Below are 18,325 nucleotides of genomic sequence, written 5' to 3'. Positions count from 1 at the left end.
TGATTTTCTTCTTCTGTGGTGCAGTGAACAGGTGGCAGAGCTGCAGAGCATGCTGGGAAAAGAGACTCCAAGTGAAGAAAGCCACGCCCACCAAACCCTCCTGACCAATCAGAGGCTCCAGCTGCTGTCGTCATGTGAACGCCTCATCGACAAGGTTTGGTTTTTTCTTCTTTACAGCAGCTTCATGTTGCTGTTTGAGATAGAGGTACTTTAGTGTGTGCGTGTGTGTGTGTGTGTGTGTGTGTGTGTGTGTGTGTGTGTGTGTGTGTGTGTGTGTGCGTGTGTTTGTTGCAGGTGTGTACCTGTGTGCAGCAGGGCAGCAGTGTGTTGTCTAACAGCTGTGAAGCCGGACAGAAGCTCTCTGAGGCCGAAGACACTCTGAACACACATCTACAGCTGCAGACACAAGCTGAGGTATACACACACACACACACACACACACACACACACACACTTACATACATGCACACACTATTTATTATGCCTCCACACCGACGATGGCCGTGGCCAGAGGCATTTTGTTTTCGGGTTGTCTGTCCATATGTACTTCCCTCCCATGCTTGTGAACGTGATATCTCAAGAACAGCTTGAGGGAATTTCTTCAAATTTGGCACAAACGTTCACAGAGCTCAAGGATGAACTGATTAGATTTTGAAGATCAAAATTACTGTGGCCTTGTTTCATTCTTGTGAATGCGATATCATAAAAACACCTTGAGAGAATTTCTTTAAATTTGACACCAACGTCCATTTGGACAGAGGAATAAACTGAATAGAATTTTGTGGTTGAAGGTCAAAGGTCAATGCCACTTCACAAAATATGTTTTTGACCATAACTCAAGGATTCATAAGCTGAAAACACACCAGCGCTGCCGCAGGACAGCGCATCATGTGACATGCGTCAAGTGCCGCCCCAGCACACACTGTACGCATCAGGCTGCAGCTCATCAACAGATGACCATACAAAGTTATTATTAACAACCACGGGGTGATAATTGTAGTTTTTATTTTAAATTTAATCCCTTATAAAACACTGGAGCTTTGAAAAAAAAAAAAAAAAACAGTCCCACCCATTAGCCACGTTTTGGATCCATTGTCACATTATATAACAGTCATGTCTGTGAAGTGATTTGAAATCTGTCACTTATAAAAACAGTCATTAGATGTTGTTAAAATAAAGTTAATAATCAAAATCAAACCTGAAACTGAACCCACTCTCAGATCCTGGATCAGTTTGGGGTAAATCCATTTTTTCGCCTGAACGTTGGTTCTGTGTTTGTCTCCAGTCCACAGGCCTCGACGTAGAGAACATGAAGCAGATCCTGGATCAGATCAGAGCTCAGCACGCCAGTAGAACCAGTCCGCAGCCTCCCCCTGATCCCAGTAGACAGCTGTCCCCTCTGAGGGCTCTGACAGAGCAGCTGAAGAGACGCTGTGCAGGAGGACAGACCAGAACCAGCTCTGCTCCTCCTGCTGCAGACCTGACGACCTCACTGAGTCCTGAACTCACTGGTCGAGTGGATCAGGTCCTGAAGGAGCTGCAGAGTCTGAAGATGAAGATCGACTCAAACCTGCAACTGCTGCAACCCTACGTCTCTTTCCTCAGGACAGCCCAGCAGGTCAGATTGTCCTCTGGTGTCCATGAAGACAGTCCACTGGGTCTGTGTCCATCTGAGACGACCTGATGTCTCTGTAGCTCTTTTATCCACTTCCTTACACACTAAACATCACTGGGTCCTGTAATGAATACCTATGGATAATAGGGTTATTTATTATGTCACTGCTGGGTTATTTCAAACAAAATTAAACCACTGAATCAGACTGAATATGTCAGCTTGAAAAGCCTTAGTTTATAAAAAGCTAAAGTGAAAACAGTTCACAGTATATTCTACTTTAGTTAACAACCCAATGTTAATGAAATGTATCATGTATCAGATCTACTTGGGTGGGAGCAGCTCCTCTTTCTGATGCATGAAATTAACTGTATAAAAATACTTAAATTGATATTTAGTGATGCAAATTGTGATGAAGCGTAGATCAGTTCTGAGAGTTCTGCATTAAAATGTTACTAAAAGTACAGAAGGATCAACAGATATATGTACCACAAGTATCCACAGTAAAAGTACTTCAGAATGTGTGCTGCTGTTTGTTCTGTGTGAGCTGTAATGTAGAGTGCAGCCTCTGGGGGGCGCTGGCAGAGAAATATGGTCAGTCACCAGGTGAAGCTAACTGGGCTGTCAGCTGATGGTGCTCCTTTCTTCCAGGTGGAGGAGGAATTGGGAGAACTGGGGGACCTGGGGGAGCTATACAGAAGGAGACCAGAGGAGGAGGAGGAAGGTGGTGGCTCCAGGTCATCAGTGAAGAAGAAGAAGAAGCAGGTTGACAGCTGCTGGCAGGAAATGCAACAGAGGCTTCTCACCTGTCAGGACCTGGGAAACAACTTCCTCCATACTGTTACCATGGTAACCAGACTGTCGTGAATCCAAACAAAGGGGACGATTTAAATGTGACATCCTGCGAACCATGACGAAGAATTTAGAGTGATATTTTTATGTGTGTGTCAGGTATGTGGATCAACGTTGAACCTGCAGTCTGTGGTGTTGGCGGTGCAGCAGACGCTGGAGCGACTCAGCAGAACCAAACAGGAAGTGAACGAGCTGCGGAGTCAGCGGGAAATGCAGATCCAAGAGCAGCAGGAGAACTACAGGAAGTACACAGAGAGACTACACAAGGTACTCACTACTGCACCACAGGGTACTCACTACTACACCACTGGGTACTCACTACTACACCACATGGTACTCACTACTACAACACAGGGTACTCACTACTACACCACAGGCTACTCACTACTACACCACAAGATACTCACTACTACAACACAGGGTACTCACTACTACACCACAGGCTACTCACTATTACACCACAAGATACTCACTACCACAACACAGGGTACTCACTACTACACCACAGGGTACTCACTACTGCACCACTGGGTACTCACTACTACACCACATGGTACTCACTACTACAACACAGGGTACTCACTACTACACCACAGGCTACTCACTACTACACCAGAAGATACTCACTACCACAACACAGGGTACTCACTACTACACCACAGGCTACTCACTACTACACCACAGGCTACTCACTACTACACCACAAGGTACTCACTACCACAACACAGGGTACTCACTACTACACCACAGGGTACTCACTACTACACCACAGGCTACTCACTACTACACCACAAGATACTCACTACCACAACACAGGGTACTCACTACTACACCACAGGGTACTCACTACTACACCACAGGCTACTCACTACCACAACACAGGGTACTCACTACTACACCACAGGACACTCACTACTACACCACAGGGTACTCACCACTACACCACAGGGTACTCACTACCACAACACAGGGTACTCACTACTACACCACATGACACTCACTACTACACCACAGGCTACTCACTACTGCACCACAGGGTACTCACTACTACACCACAGGCTACTCACTACTACACCACAGGCTACTCACTACCACAACACAGGGTACTCACTACCACAACACAGGGTACTCACTACTACACCGCAGGACACTCACTACTACACCACAGGGTACTCACTACTACACCACAAGGTACTCACTACTACACCACAAGGTACTCACTACTACACCACAGGGTACTCAATACTACACCACAGGGTACTCACTACTACTACACCAAAGGGTACTCACTATTACACCACAGGTTACTCACTACTACTACACCACAGGGTACTCACTACTACACCACAAGGTACTCACTACTACACCACAGGGTACTCACTACTACACCACAAGGTACTCACTACTACTACACCAAAGGGTACTCATTACTACACCAAAGGGTACTCACTACTACACCACAAGGTACTCACTACTACTACACCAAAGTGTACTCACTATTACACCACAGGGTACTCACTACTACTACACCAAAGGGTACTCACTATTACACCACAGGGTACTCATTACTACTGTGTTTTCAGACTGTGCAGGACTTGACGAGTGTCTCTGAGATGTTGGACTCGTGCACTCTGATGGATCTGGGTTCAGACCTGCAGACCTCCAGACTGCTGCAGCGCTTTGCTCAGGCCAAACCACATTTTACTGTGAGTCCTCTGATTTTACTCTCCTGGGACTTTTGAAACCACTGGGACCTTTGAACAGTTTGGACTTTGGGTACCTTTGGACTGCAGGGACAGATGGCAGTGTAATCACAGCTGTCCCAGGAGTCCTTGTGGTCCATCACCAATAGACCTCCTAGGACAGCTGTGATTGTTGGGCGATGGTTACTGGTAGATATCGTTCCGAACAACAGGGACTTTTGACCTTGTAGGACTCTTTGGGACCACTGGGTCTCACTGAAGTCCGTGGACGACTTGTAGGTGAAACTTTGGATAAAGTTCGGACCACAGGGAGGACTTGACCTTCGGTGTTACAGCATAGACTCTGTCTCTTCCTCTCTGTAGCAGCTGGACACTGAGGTGGAGTTCTTGGTGAAGAACTGGGAGACTGTGAGAGGAGTCCAGGACAGGCTGGAGGTGGAGGAGCTGAAGGGAGGAGCAGTGAAGCAGGAGGAACTGTCAGAGCTGCTGGAGCTTCAGGAGAGAGTGAAGAACAAGATCAACGAGAGCGAGTCGATCCTGATGCTCAGCGAACGCTTCCACCTCACAGCCAGACAGGTCAGAAGAGGGCGGAGCTTATTTTACAAAGTTTTATTGGCTCCCCATGGTCAGAGATAAAATCTGTAAACCTCCAACCAGCTAATTGGAGTGTGTGTTGTGTGTGTGTCCAGCTGGAGGCGCTGCTCCTGTCAGAGCCTTTAACTGGTTCTACTGGATCCAGTGAGGCCGAGCAGAGTCACCAGATCCAGAGTCTGTATAAAACGGCGTCAACACTGAAGACAGACATCTGCTCCGCCCTCAAACACTCTGTGAGTACTTTACTCAAGTACTGCCACAATTTAGAGGTATTTCATACAGATTCAGATTTAATCAGTGTGTTGGATCCAGAACTCAAACCACATGCAGATGAGAATACTTGGGTACTGTACGAGTACTTGAGTACAGGTGGTGAGTACTGTGTGTACCTGTGTCAGGGTTGGACAGGTTTCAGAGTGGAGCAGCTGGAGAATCGTCTTCACTCTCTGGACTCACTTCGTGTCTCGTGGCTGAACGAAGCAGCTCAACGTGAAGAGAAGCTCCGCAGACAGCTGCTGACCCGCCTCCTCAACGATGACATCGCCCAGGTGAGGTCACAGGTCACAGGTGCTCCTGAAAAAGACTCCTTTCACCTGGAGTCAGGTTTGGTACCTGGGCAGGTAACACCTGACTCAGGATATAGCACATTTGAAACCCACCGCAGTCGACCAAAGTGCTGCACAAATTAACGGAATGACACACAGATATATAACAATATAACATGTCTTGAGTTAAACCCTTTTGCTCTTTGGAGAGCATAGGTCATTCATGAACTTCCTCCAGCTAGTTCGGTGTTGGGCGATCTTCTCTGCTTCCTTCCAGGATGTTCTTGTGTCCTTGAGTTCTGCCTCGACAGACCTTTTCCAGCTCTTTCTTGGTCTTCCTGGCTTTCTTTTCCCTTGTGGGTTCCAGGTTNTAAAAAAGATTATGAAATACTAAAATATTATCATTTGATTGACAGCGGGAGGCTATTCCAGAGTTTTGGAGCAGCTACTGCAAAGGCATGATCTCCCTTACCCACCAGTCTAAATCGTGGGACAGTTAAAAGACAATGTTATGAGGATCTCAGAGGTTGGGAGTTGGAGTAGGGGCAGAGAGGTTCAGCAATATACTGGGGTGCCTGCCAATGTACGGCTTTAAAAACAAATAAAATAACCTTAAAATCAGTCCTGTATTTGAGAGGTGGCCAGTGCAGGGATGCTAGCACTGGTGTAATGCTGTCTCTTTTTCTGGCACCAATGAGTCTCACTGCAGCGTTGTGCACCAGCTGCAGGTGAGACAAAGACGACTGGCCGACACCCAGGCACAGAGAGTTGCAATAGTTGAGCCTTGAAGAGATTAATGCAGTGGTTACAGTCTTCAAGCCAGTGTAGAATGATGTTGTTCACTAGTTTGTCCAGCAGAGGGAGCTGCTGCCTCCTGTCTGTTTGTCTGACTGAACCAGCAGCAGGACTTCATCTGTATCAGAATCAGATCAGTTAGAGAACCAACTTATGTTTTATTTTACTGCTCTGTTATTCCCAAATTAATTAATCTGCTATTTCCTGTAAAGACTGAAGGAAAAACAGAAATTTCCTCAAAGGAAAAACTTATTTATATTCTAAAGTTATTTATAACTGAAAACTTTGAAGTGTATCAAAATATGGTATTTCTTTACAGGAAACTAACAGGAAAAATATCATGAAAAGAGTTACTGGATTGTTTAAACCTCTAAAGTTTCAGACTATAAATAAGTTTCACTTAAACTGTAGGTTTTTGTAAACTCGAAGTTAAACTGATATATTTCATATTTTGGAGTTAAATCAGTCCTTCATAGCTAATTTTAATCAATTTATCTGAAGAAACACCTGAAATTCAAACCATTTAATACTTTTCTAAGGGAACTTTTCCACCAGCCTCCACATGGACGTCTCCACTGTAAAGCAGCCACTGGCTCAGTTTAATCAGAGTCTAAATATAACTGAAGTCAGCAGGACACTTTTAGATTTTAATGCAGTCCATAAAGTCTCTCAGCTCACTGAGGGAGTCTCTGTATCAGAAACTGGACCTGATGGGTCTCTGTCTTACAGCAGTTTGTAGGAGAAGCAGAGCTGTGGTCAGTTAGGGAACAAAAAAAGTTCCCTCATATTTCTGGATTGAACGCAGGCCCTCAGGAAATGTGCGGGGCTTTGAAGCCAATTTTTATAGTGGCCAAACAGTGAAATTGAACTGCCAGGTCCGACACATAATGCCGTTGGGCACAGAAAGACTTTTTCCCGTAGACTTGCACGGGGAAAGAGACGTCTGTGAACCAGTGGATACATTTTTTTGAGCACCAAAACCCCAAAATCAATTGTTTCACTATCAGAATTTGTTGGGCCAACACAAGTAGTGCGAATCATCCAGGTAATTTTATATGCGGCAGCTAAACATTTTTATGCTTCATGCACCGCAGAGCAAGTTTCATAGTAATGATCAGGGCCCCGCCCCCCAACGCTATAACCAGGTCTCTTTACACATCCATGATTGAAACATGTTCAGCTGCAGTTCCTCTAATGTCCACCAGGTGCTGCTTCAAATAAACTGCATTGAAGTGAATGGACAACCCCCAACTTCTCTCTGTGAAAACAAATTAGATGAAGTTAATTACTCAGAAGATTTAACATGTTCTGTTTCTATTTTAACAAAATCAGTCGATGTGCCAGCAATATCACACGGCGTACCATGTTATATTGGATATTTGACATCTCTGTTGTAACTGCTTTCACTCCAAACAACTGGGTGGGTTCAGGAGATTTCTGTAAAACCTCAGACAGAGTTTGAAATATTTTAGTCCAGTGATTAATAATCCTGGCGGCATGGTGGTGCAGTGATTAACATTGTCACCTCACAGCAAGAGGTAGGGGAACCCTTCTGTGCAGAGTTTGCATGTTCTCTCCATGTCAGTGTGGGTTTTCTCCGGGTGCTCCGGTTTCCTCCCACAGTCCAAAGACATGCAGGTGAATTGGTGACTCTAAATTGTCCATAGGTGTGAATGTGTGTAATATTTTGAATTGCAGCAATCCATGTCCAGTACAGAAGAGGACTGGACGTGTTCTGTGGCCTTTCTCCACGGAAGTACGTTAATTTCCACCCCTAGGTCATCCTACTGGACCTCTCTGTGGTCCAGTGTGGTCGTACAATCTGTTTGTGTTAGTGGGCCTTCAATTTTGGGTATGGCTCTTTTGGTTGAAGGATTAGACGAAAACTATGCATCCATTGTAGAATCAGATGGCTCACTGGGAGAGGATGGAAATGATCTTTTAACAAAAAAAATCAGTGTTTTTTCCTGATTTTGTAGAAGATTTTGTCAGTGAATAAGGGGCTGTACACACATACACATGCCACGCCTTTAACCGCCTGGAAAACGCAAGGTCGGGTGCTGGGCTCTACTCTTGTGTCTTTTGTGTGCCAGCTTTCAAGAGTGTGGTGTCAGGTTGCATCTGTGGTTACTAAGCAACCTCAAGAAACACTGTATCATAGCCTATTTACCTGAAATCCTGAGTGCAGAGCTGACCTTCTTCCAGGAGCTGTTTGAGTGCAGGCTTATTGTCTGTGGGAGAGATGTAAAGCTCTGGGTAGCCCTGCACTAAAATGATCAAATTCTTCATCATATTTATCACGGACTGGTATTTACAGAAGGTGGGAAAGACAGCTGATGATGATCCCAATGAATTTTGGGGCGCAAAAAAAATGTGCCATGTGTATGGCCCCTAGGTCTAGTATTAATTGTACGCCTTTATGGTACCATTGGTGAAATGTCGGGTCAGAGAGAGGTGGAGTGAATTGTCTGTCAGTGGAGCTAATACTGAACATTTCCTCAAGGCAAATTTTTAGTGTCACATTCAAGTTTGGTGAAATGCCAAATTCACTGATTAAATGCTGAGTCCAAACTATCGTAGCCTGTTAGCTTTGTGTTTAACATCCTGTTGGAGGATGAACTGCTCCAGAAATGATAAATGGACTGACTCTTCACACAGCAATAAGACTCAGTGGTACAAATATGTCCGTGGGTTAAACACACTCTGCCTGTGACTTATTTAGCAAGCTCGTCAGCTAGTTTAGATAACTTATGTGACGGACTGGTTACAGGAGCATGTTCCAGGTTGGCTATCATGCTAGCTGTTAGCTCACAGGCTGTCGTAGTTTGTCTCTGGTCTGTGTTTGTGTTGACTGACTTCACATGATGCTGAAATTATTTTCTGGCTCGAGTAAAATTAAATCATAGAATGTAAAAACTTTACTGGTGCTGCTGGTTCAATCTGCTGTGTCACTGAGCAGCAGCTGCTAAAGGCATGGGCAAGGGGGTGGGGGTCAGATCAGAAATACAGGCCGAGTCAGCCACTGGGTATTTCCCATCATGCACCTGGTGCTGCGTATCAGGAGCACAGTGAAACCTGCAGGAGCAGCTGGACTTCAGACTCACTCAGTACGTTTACATGCACAGTTAAGTCGAGCTACATTTAAAGCTCCACTAGGCCATTTCATTATGGATTACCCACCACTGAATTCACCAGGTCATGTAGTGAGTTCTCTTGTTTCAAAAAGATTGCTAATGTGATTCATGATGAGAAACATTCAGTAAAACACTCAGATCAGTTACAGCATCAAGAGCTCAAGATTGGTAGCACCTATGGCAACGACTGAGCGCCTCTGAAGACTTGGTGTGATGGTAGTATGCACTTACGGCTGTTGACTGAAAGTGCATACTACCACCACACCAAGACTGTTTTTCTTGAACCTTTCTCAAAGTGTGACAGTATCAGCGGGGAACCATTTCCAGCAGGAGGGCTTAACTGTTCACAAAGTGAAGATGAGAAGTTCTGTAATGGGACACCACAACTAACTCCACCATGAACACTCAGTCAGAGGGATGAAGGGTGACCTCGGGGGTAAAGAGAAGAAGTGACTTGTTTGTGTGCACATCGCTGAATCACCTGAAGGGGATCTACACCCATCTGTGTTTGGATGAGGTGTTATTAAAAACAAACTTGTTGTTGAGGACTGGTTCTATTTTTGTTTCTTGGTGGGTTGGTTATTCTAACTGCAGACATTTAGAGTGTTTCTGGTTGTCATTAACAATCATCAGAGGATCACTTCATCACAGAGTCCGCCAGCTGAACTCTGAAAGATATCTGAATTAGATTTGTGTACCAAGAGTTCACCGTGGGTACAGCAGGGAGGGTATTCTATGGGTCTTCATTTTATGACTATCTGTGATACTACAGGGTACTCTCATCATATCATTTTACAGTATTTCATGGTAATCGTCCTGGTAGTTCAGGATAAGCTGGGGTACTTTGGAGTACTTAATGGTACATCGTAATTATCTCTTGGATATTACAGGGTACCAATGGGTACTTTGTGGCCTCCTTGGGTTAGTTACTTAATGGTTATCTCCTTGTGTTACTTATCCGCTGCGAGGGTCCTAAGGACGGAGGGAGGGATACTTTTACTGGTACTTCATGTTATTCTTTGGTAGTTTATTGTACTTTTGGGTAATCATGGTCTACTGGCATATCTATCTATACAGTATATAGTGTGTGGCTATCGCTTATGTACTTTATTGTTTTCTGAGATATTTTACAGTACTTTTGGGGTATTTACATAATCATTTGGGGGGGAGGGGTCATCATATTCTGGTGTACTTCATAATACATCAGGATACTTCATGATAGTTTGTGGCATTTTTTTGTACTTTGCAATAAATCTCTATGGGGTACATGATGGTCCTTAGATGTAGTCCATTGCCCTGTATGGTAGTCTGGGATACTTTTGTAGGTAGTTCATGGTACACTGTTGCAGTTTGCAGTACTTTTGGGTATACATGGTCTACTGGCGTACTTCATGGCTTTGTAGTACTTCTTGGTACTGTATGATAATCTTTTTTGGGGTCCCTTGGTCCTTTGGGGTAGTTCAATGTACTTCATGATCTCCTGGGGTCCTTAATAGTTACTTCATTGTACTTTGGGACAGTTTGTTGTCCTTTGAGGTAATGCTTTTTTTTTTTATGACCTTCTGGTTTACTTAATGATTCTCTGGTATACTTCATATTACTTTGTGATACTTTCTCGTACTCTTCTGTAATCTCTTTGGAGTTCTTCATGGTCCTTAGGTGTAGTTCATTGCCCCGTTTCATCTTCTGGGATACTTTAATAGGTACTTTATGATACTTTGTTCTTGGTGCTGTATGGTTATCTCTTTTGGAGTCTCTTGGTCCTTTGGGTTAGGTCAGTGTGCTTTATGTTCTTCTGAGATACTTAATGATACTTTGGAGTATTTTACAGTACTTTATAGTACTCTTTTGGGGTACTTCATGCTCTTCTGGGGTCCTTAGTAGTTATTTATGGTACTAGGACAGTTTGTGGTTCTTTAATGTAATTGTATAAGTGTAAGAAATGAAACTTCCTGATAGTCTGGGGTACTTTGTTACTTTGTAGTACTTAATGGTAATCTCTGAAGTACCTCATGGTTCTCATCATGGTAAACTCATTGGATCTTCCTCCTGGTAGTTTTTGGGTTACCTTCCATGTAACCTTTGTTATTTCAGTGCTCCTCACAGTTGCTCAATCCAGGGTTTCCCCAGACGACTTTTGAACCTTACTCCACCTCGATGTTAGAAAAACAGTCCAACCTCCTCAGCCTCTGATTTCAATGTCTTCATCTGTTTGACCAATAGACTGCAGTGTCTCTGACTGCTTCAGTCTCTCTCAGCTGTCCTCAGCTGAAAGATCAGCCATCTGACACCGCTGTTCCTCCTGTTAGAGGCAGAAATGTCTCTCTGGATTTAAACCCTCCTGCTCTAAAAATAATCTCATCAAAGCTCCATCGACTTACAGTTACATCAACACCAAGCTGAGCAGAGTCCATATACAACATCTCTGACAGAAGATAAAGGCTGTATACAACAAAATGTAATGTGAAAAACTATTTTAGCCATGGTAGCAGCATTGTTGTAATGGTAGCAGTGTTTCAAATAACACATCGACAATCTGGCGGATTGCCATACTTTTTTTTTTTTTACAGACATTCATGATCCCCAGAAGATGATTATTACTGAATTCTGCAATCCCCTGAATTCATCTCTAGTGCCACCATGAGTTTCACATTTCAGTTTTTAGCAAAATGTCTCAAACCTTTTGGATGAATTGTCATGAAACTGAACATTCATGTTCCCCAGAGGATGAATCCTACTGTTTGGGATTCTGTCACTTTAGCTCTAGCGCCACCAGCAGGTTAATATTTTGGCTTTCAGTGAAATATGTTAACGACTCTGGTTCCCAGATGATGTACCATAGTAGCTTCTCAACTAGCACCACCATGAGGTTGACGTTTTATGTTTTTAATTTCGATGTGAATGTCTTTTTTGCAGGAAATGTTGACCTCATGATGGCACTAGATGAAGTGTCAGAGGATCACAAGTTATTAAAGTTCATCCTAAGGGAATATGAACAGTAAACCACATTTCATCATAATCCATCCGACAGATGTTGAGACATTTGCCTCAAAACAAAAAATGTTATCTTCATGATGACACTAGAGGAGAATTCAGGGGATCACCAAAGTCAGTAAGATTCATCCTCTTGGGAACATGACCGTGTGTACAAAATGGCAATCTATCTGATATTTTTCAATGATATATTTCAGGCCAACCACCTGACAGTACTATACACACATAAAGAATCCAACGACTCAACACAGTAAGGCCCTGATCACACAGAAAGTGTTTTAGCAGCTGGAGGCGCCTTTTTGTAATTTTTTTATTGTGAATTAAGCTTTTTGCTCACTGTTTTTGTGTTGTGACGTGCCTTACGTTTCTGCACTCTGAATGACTGCCGTTTTTGCCAGTGCTCTGAACGCCTCCAGCTGAAAAAACTTCAACTTGAAGTGGAAAAGCGCCCACGTCATCTCTTTTTTCCTCGTTGTTTTTCCCATTATCCAATCAGATGATTTGAGAGGCCGGCCTTCTGTGGCGTCACGACAGCAAGTTTACAGTTGGTAAACAATGGAGGAGAAACTGGTGGTAGAGGTTGCTGGATACTCAGAGCTATACGGCTTGACGATAGACAGCAGGTTGTCAAACTGCCCTAGAGTCATCCTAAAATATGCCTGTAAACGTCCATCATGCAGGAGAAGCTCCTGGACCAACTGGTGGTACTCCCCATGATCCAGCCTCTTTTTTAGGGTCTCATGTACCCACACAGATCTCTGTTTATCTGCTGACAGCCTCTCACCCTCAACCAGAGCTACAGACAGCACCCTCTGCCTCAACATGTCAGGAACTAGATACTAACTAATTAATTAATGATTACACGGCAAGGTTAGGGTAAGGAGGTGACTGGGTGGTTGCCTGGCAACAATAAAAAGGCGCAGCAGACGTTTTTTCACTCGTGGCGTTCAATTTTTTAAAAAAGCAATGCGGCGCTTCATGTTTTGCAACCTGCAAAACGCTTTCTGTGTGATCGGGACCTAAAATATTTGCTTGCTGCACAACAGATCTGTCTACCTAACTAGCCATTTAAATTAAATTTAAATTTAAATTCCTTTTGTCAACCTGATGGATATTCTCATGTTTAATTTTCAGCTTCGTGACTCCTTTAAGGAGCTGAAGAAGCGTTTCAGCAACCTGAGGTTTAACTACCTGAAGAGAAACGACAGGATGAGGAACATGAAGGCCGTCAGGAACCAGCTGCAGCAGGTAGAGCTGTACGAGGAGAAGCTGCAGGTGAGGTTTGGGGGATCGCTGGTTAAGGTGCATACCACATCCCAGCGTTTTATTCCATACTCCTCTCTCTTTGTCTGTTTCCTGTGTAACTCGCTGCTATTATCCATCCAATAAAAGCAAAATGACAAAAGAAAAAAACTTTCAAATCCCCAAATTTCATGTAACATTTTGTGTAATGAAGTCTTCAGAATCAGATTTAAAGATTTCTATGATGCAGGAGAAGATGCACTGTTTATCAATTGTTATGGTGCCAAACAACATACATTTTACCTGCCACTTTCTTGGGTTGTGCCTGTTCAACTGCTCGTTAACGCAAATAGCTAATCAGCCAATCACATGGCAGCAACTCAATATTTAGGCATGTAGACATGGTGAAGACGACCTGCCGAAGTTCAAACCGAGCATCAGAATGAGGAAGAAAGGTGATTGAAGTGACTCTGAACGTGGCATGGTTGTTGGTGCCAGACGGGCTGGTCTGAGTATTTACTGGGATTTTCAGCACAACCATCTCTAGGGTTTACAGAGGATGGTCCCAAAAAGAGAAAATATCCAGTGAGCCAAAATGCCTTGTTGATGCCAGAGGTCAGAGGAGAATGGCCAGACTGGTTCAAGATGATAGAAAGGCAACAGGAAGTCAAATAAGCACTGGTTCCAACCAAGGTGTGCAGAAGACCATCTCTGAAGCAACAACACCTTGTCCAACCTTGAAGCAGATGGGCTACAGCAGCAGAAGACCACACCAGGTGCCACTCCTGTCAGCTAACAACAGGAAACTGAGGCTACAATTCACACGGGTTTTCTCACCAAAACTGGACAATAGAAGATTGGAAAAACCACATTCAGATGGAAGCATGGATCCATCCTGCCTTGTATCAACGCTTCAGGCTGCTGCTGGTGGTGTAATGGTGTGGGGGAGATTTTCTTAGTACCAGCTGAGCATGGTTTAAACACCACAGCCTACCTCAGTATTGTTGCTGAGTGTGTCCATCCCTTTATGACCACAGTGTACCCATCTTCTGATGGGCGACAAAATATCTGACTCTGTGACCTTACATGTGACTTTCATGTAATAAATGACATGAAGAACTTACATGCAACTCTTCCTGACTCTGCAGGCGCTCAGGAAACGTCTGCAGGGAGTGACAGCCCGGCTGGGGTCAGAGGTCAAGGATGGGGGTGTGGCCAGGGAGGCGGAGGACACCATCAACGAACTGCAGAGACAGATGGGAGAGTTTGAGCGAAGTGTCAGCGAACACCAAAAAACACTGGAGATGACCTGCAGGCTGCAACAGGCAATGGAGGAGGTGATTCAATCATTATTTGTTGAGCAGCTGTTTTTGTTTGTAATTATGAGCTGCATGTTGTTAACATGTTGTTTATATCTACAGTATCAGTTCTGGTGTGAGGATGCCAGTGCGACCATCGCTCGCGTCGGGAAGTTTTCCTCAGAGTGTCGCAGCACAGAGGCCGTCTCTGTTCTCTACCGACAGTTTGAGAAGTTCGTGTGGCCAACGGTTCCTCAGCAGGAGGAGAGGATCAGTCAGATCACTGAGCTGGCTGTCAGGCTGCACGGTGAGGACAAAGGAAGAGATGCTTTTATTCTGAAATGGCAGATAAACCTGGAAGCTGTGTGATCGAGTTGTTACTACACTGTTTTTAGCAGATGTACCTCCTGATTCCTGTCAGATGAACTCATCCATCAACACGTCTGTCATGTTCCCACTGTGTACACTTCAGCTGGACGTTAATTAACACTATTAAAGTGTTCAGCGTTAGAGTGTAGTTCATACAATCAGTATTTAGATTGGTTTGGTCAATTTAGTAACCGTGCTATTGAATCTTTTATCAAAACTGTGTGTGTTATAGGGGTGGAGGAAGGGCGGAGGTACATAGAGAAGACGGTCGGTAAACACTCAGAGATGGTGGAGTCCATCAGAGAGCTGAGTGACGGACTGATGAAACTGGAGGCCAAACTGAAGGTAACTGAACACTGTACACACTCATTTTATATTTGGGAGTAATTCAGATCACTTTACCTACAGTTGATGTCAGTCAGCATACCTTCCAGTTTGGAGAAGCAGACAGGAGTACTACTACACAGAAGCTGATCAATGTACAGCTGTGGACAGGTCAGCAATTAAATGTATTTTAGCCAATGAAAAAATCAGTATCAGCTTAAATGTAAGCTATATCGGGAGTATTTTCACTGCTTTACCTTGCTGTCAGACAGCTCATCAAAGCCACCAGACTCCATTAAGAAAACAGTAATTCAATGTAGCTGAACACAGGAGCTGTTGGCCTACTGCTGCTTTGATCAGTTGGTTTGTTCGCATAATTGTGTGACTTGAGTGAATCTGAACTAACCCTTTAAAACACCAGAGTCACACAATAACACTAACTAACTAAATAATCGAAGCAGCAGCACACTTGCAGATCCTGTGTTCAGCACTGTAAAATCACTGTTTTTCTCAATGGAGTCTGGCTTTGTAGAAAGTGATATAACAGCTTCAGTTTGCCATCAGAAATCGCTGTCTGACAGAAAGGTAAAGCATTGGAAATATTCAAAATACAGCGTACACTTGAACTGATATTGATATCTTCAGGTGTCTAAAATACATTTTGCTGCTGATGCCATCCCCAGCAGTACACTGAATAGCTTCTGTGTCCATACTCCTGTCTGCTTCTCCAAACTGTAGGCGTGCCGACTGACCTCTACTACTCTGGATCAGTACCTCAAACAACCCCATTTCAAAAGATCCAAACTATTCCTTTAAATCTACGTTGATTTAATGTTGTAAGGCAAAAAATCATAAAAACATTCTGTAGATACTGATAAAAATAACAAGATCAGCATATTATTCATTTTAATGAGTGTTTAAATGTGCACTGATGTCACAGCTGGAGAGTCTCAAACAGCAGCAGGATGACGAGGAGAAAGAGATAAAGGAAGAGAAAGATGAAGACGAAGATGAAGAGGAAGATGAAGAGGAAGAGGAAGAGGAAGAGGAAGATGAGGAAAAAGAGAAGTTAAATGAAAAAGGGAAGACGAAGCAGAAGGAGCAGACAGATAACCGCAGCACACAGGAGGCGCCTGACATGGTAAAAATCATTTAAACATTTACAATAAGACCTGCAATGAAGAGGTTATAAAAAATGTGAAAGATATATCTTATAATCAGCTTATCTGACTCTGTTCTGTGCTGTCAGTATGAGCTGAAGGAAACAGGTCACACCCCTGAATTGACCACCGAGCATGATGGGAAGGAGGTTCACATGAAGAGGGAGACCACAGCCAGTAGGAAGCCTCCATCACAGAAGATCCGCAGTCAGGAGGCTGCTGAGAACAGGTACACTGAGTGAAGGATCACCAAAGTCATTATGATTCATCCTCTGGGGAACATAAACAATGAACACATTTTATCACAATACAAAAGTCAGAGAACCGTTAAAGTCATTATGGTTCATTCTCTGGGACACATGAATATTTATACCAAACTGTGCCAATTCAATTCGGGTTGGGAGAGAGTTACTGCCCCAACCGAGGGAGTTCAAGTATCTTGGGGTCTTGTCCATGAGTGAGGGCAGAATGGAGCATGAGATGGGTTGGTGGTTTGGCGCAGCATCTGAAGTGATGCGGGCGCTGCACAAAGCTTTTGATTTACTGGTCCAACTACGTCCCAACCCTCACCTATGGTCATGAGCTCTGGGTAGTGACTGAAAGAATGAGGTCTTGGATACAAGTGGCTGAAATGAGTTTCCTCTGTGGGATGTCTGGGCTCAGCCTTAGAGATAGGGTGAGGAGCTCGGACATCCAGAGGGAGCTCAGAGTAGAGCTGCTGCTCCTTCACATTGAAAGGGTTCAGTTGAGGGGGTTCGGGCATCTGATCAGAGTGCATCCTGAGCACCTCCTGCTGGACATGTTCTGGACATGTCCCACTGGTAGGAGGCCCTGGGGCAGTCCCAGAACACACTCGAGGGATCATATATCTCATCTGGCCTGGGAACACCTCAGAGTCCCCCAAAATCGAAGTTGTAATCATTTTATTTGTTCATAGAACAACAACATTGTACGAAACCCTGAACTGTACAAGTAATTTTCATCGTGTTGTCTCTCCTTCAGACAATACTCTGCCTCTTCCTACTGCTCCACCCATACCTTCAGCCTCTCCTGCTCCCCAGCAGAGGCCAACCGACGGGTCCACGCCATACACAGCCAATCACAGCCTGCCACCATTGAGGCCACGCCCCCTCCCTGTGTGATTGGCCCGTCATTCTCAGACATCCAGAGGGAATTTCAGAGGAAGGAGGCGCACCATGCTTCAAACATGACACCGCTTCAGGTTAATCATCAAAGAGTTCATTTTCATGTGGCGTCCCCCAGGGCTCAGTTTTAGATCCTCTTTGATTTCCATTTACATCCTGCTACCAGGCCACATGTTTCACATATACTGATTTAATTTTAGTGTTTGTGCAGAGGATACATGATTGTATGTTCCCATTAATCCTGGTGACTGTAAAATGTTGCCCAACTCTTTAGCTAAGAGCTCCTGTAACTAAATTAATCAAAGCTTGAACTTCTTTTGTTTGTCCCGCCTTTTTACTCGGTTGTTTTCCCTGCAATATAGAGAAGTCTGCTTGAGTTATATTTAAGGTTCCAGCATTGTAAAATGATACCTCCTTTAGCTAAGAAAAATGGCTAAAATTAAATTATGAGAAAGTAGTCCATGCCCTTGATTTTTTTAACCCATTTTGGGTTTGTTTTCTACTATGCTCCAAATTATTGTACTGTTGTACTGTAATGTTCTGGTTGTCTTGTTATTT

General features: G+C 43.9%; 1 protein-coding gene across 1 annotated transcript in view; it reads left to right on the top strand.

Annotated features, from left to right (window-relative positions):
* ccdc141 (coiled-coil domain containing 141) overlaps positions 1 to 18,325 on the top strand; it is a 36,501-nt gene that overhangs the window by 13,297 nt on the left and 4,879 nt on the right. The window contains exons 9-24 of the mRNA XM_050048844.1: positions 25 to 154; positions 295 to 414; positions 1,286 to 1,618; positions 2,264 to 2,461; positions 2,564 to 2,731; positions 4,048 to 4,170; positions 4,531 to 4,743; positions 4,857 to 4,994; positions 5,160 to 5,309; positions 13,364 to 13,504; positions 14,620 to 14,808; positions 14,893 to 15,076; positions 15,371 to 15,483; positions 16,403 to 16,603; positions 16,712 to 16,851; positions 17,625 to 17,844. Coding sequence (XP_049904801.1) covers positions 25 to 154; positions 295 to 414; positions 1,286 to 1,618; positions 2,264 to 2,461; positions 2,564 to 2,731; positions 4,048 to 4,170; positions 4,531 to 4,743; positions 4,857 to 4,994; positions 5,160 to 5,309; positions 13,364 to 13,504; positions 14,620 to 14,808; positions 14,893 to 15,076; positions 15,371 to 15,483; positions 16,403 to 16,603; positions 16,712 to 16,851; positions 17,625 to 17,844 — 2,761 coding nt within the window. The remainder of the gene's footprint in view (positions 1 to 24; positions 155 to 294; positions 415 to 1,285; positions 1,619 to 2,263; positions 2,462 to 2,563; positions 2,732 to 4,047; positions 4,171 to 4,530; positions 4,744 to 4,856; positions 4,995 to 5,159; positions 5,310 to 13,363; positions 13,505 to 14,619; positions 14,809 to 14,892; positions 15,077 to 15,370; positions 15,484 to 16,402; positions 16,604 to 16,711; positions 16,852 to 17,624; positions 17,845 to 18,325) is intronic.

The sequence above is a fragment of the Epinephelus moara genome, chromosome 7 (genome assembly GCF_006386435.1).
Source record: "Epinephelus moara isolate mb chromosome 7, YSFRI_EMoa_1.0, whole genome shotgun sequence".
Classification (NCBI taxonomy): Eukaryota; Metazoa; Chordata; class Actinopteri; order Perciformes; family Serranidae; genus Epinephelus; species Epinephelus moara.
The sequence above is the reverse complement of the archived record's forward strand: the minus strand, read 5'-3'. Positions and strand labels throughout refer to the sequence as shown.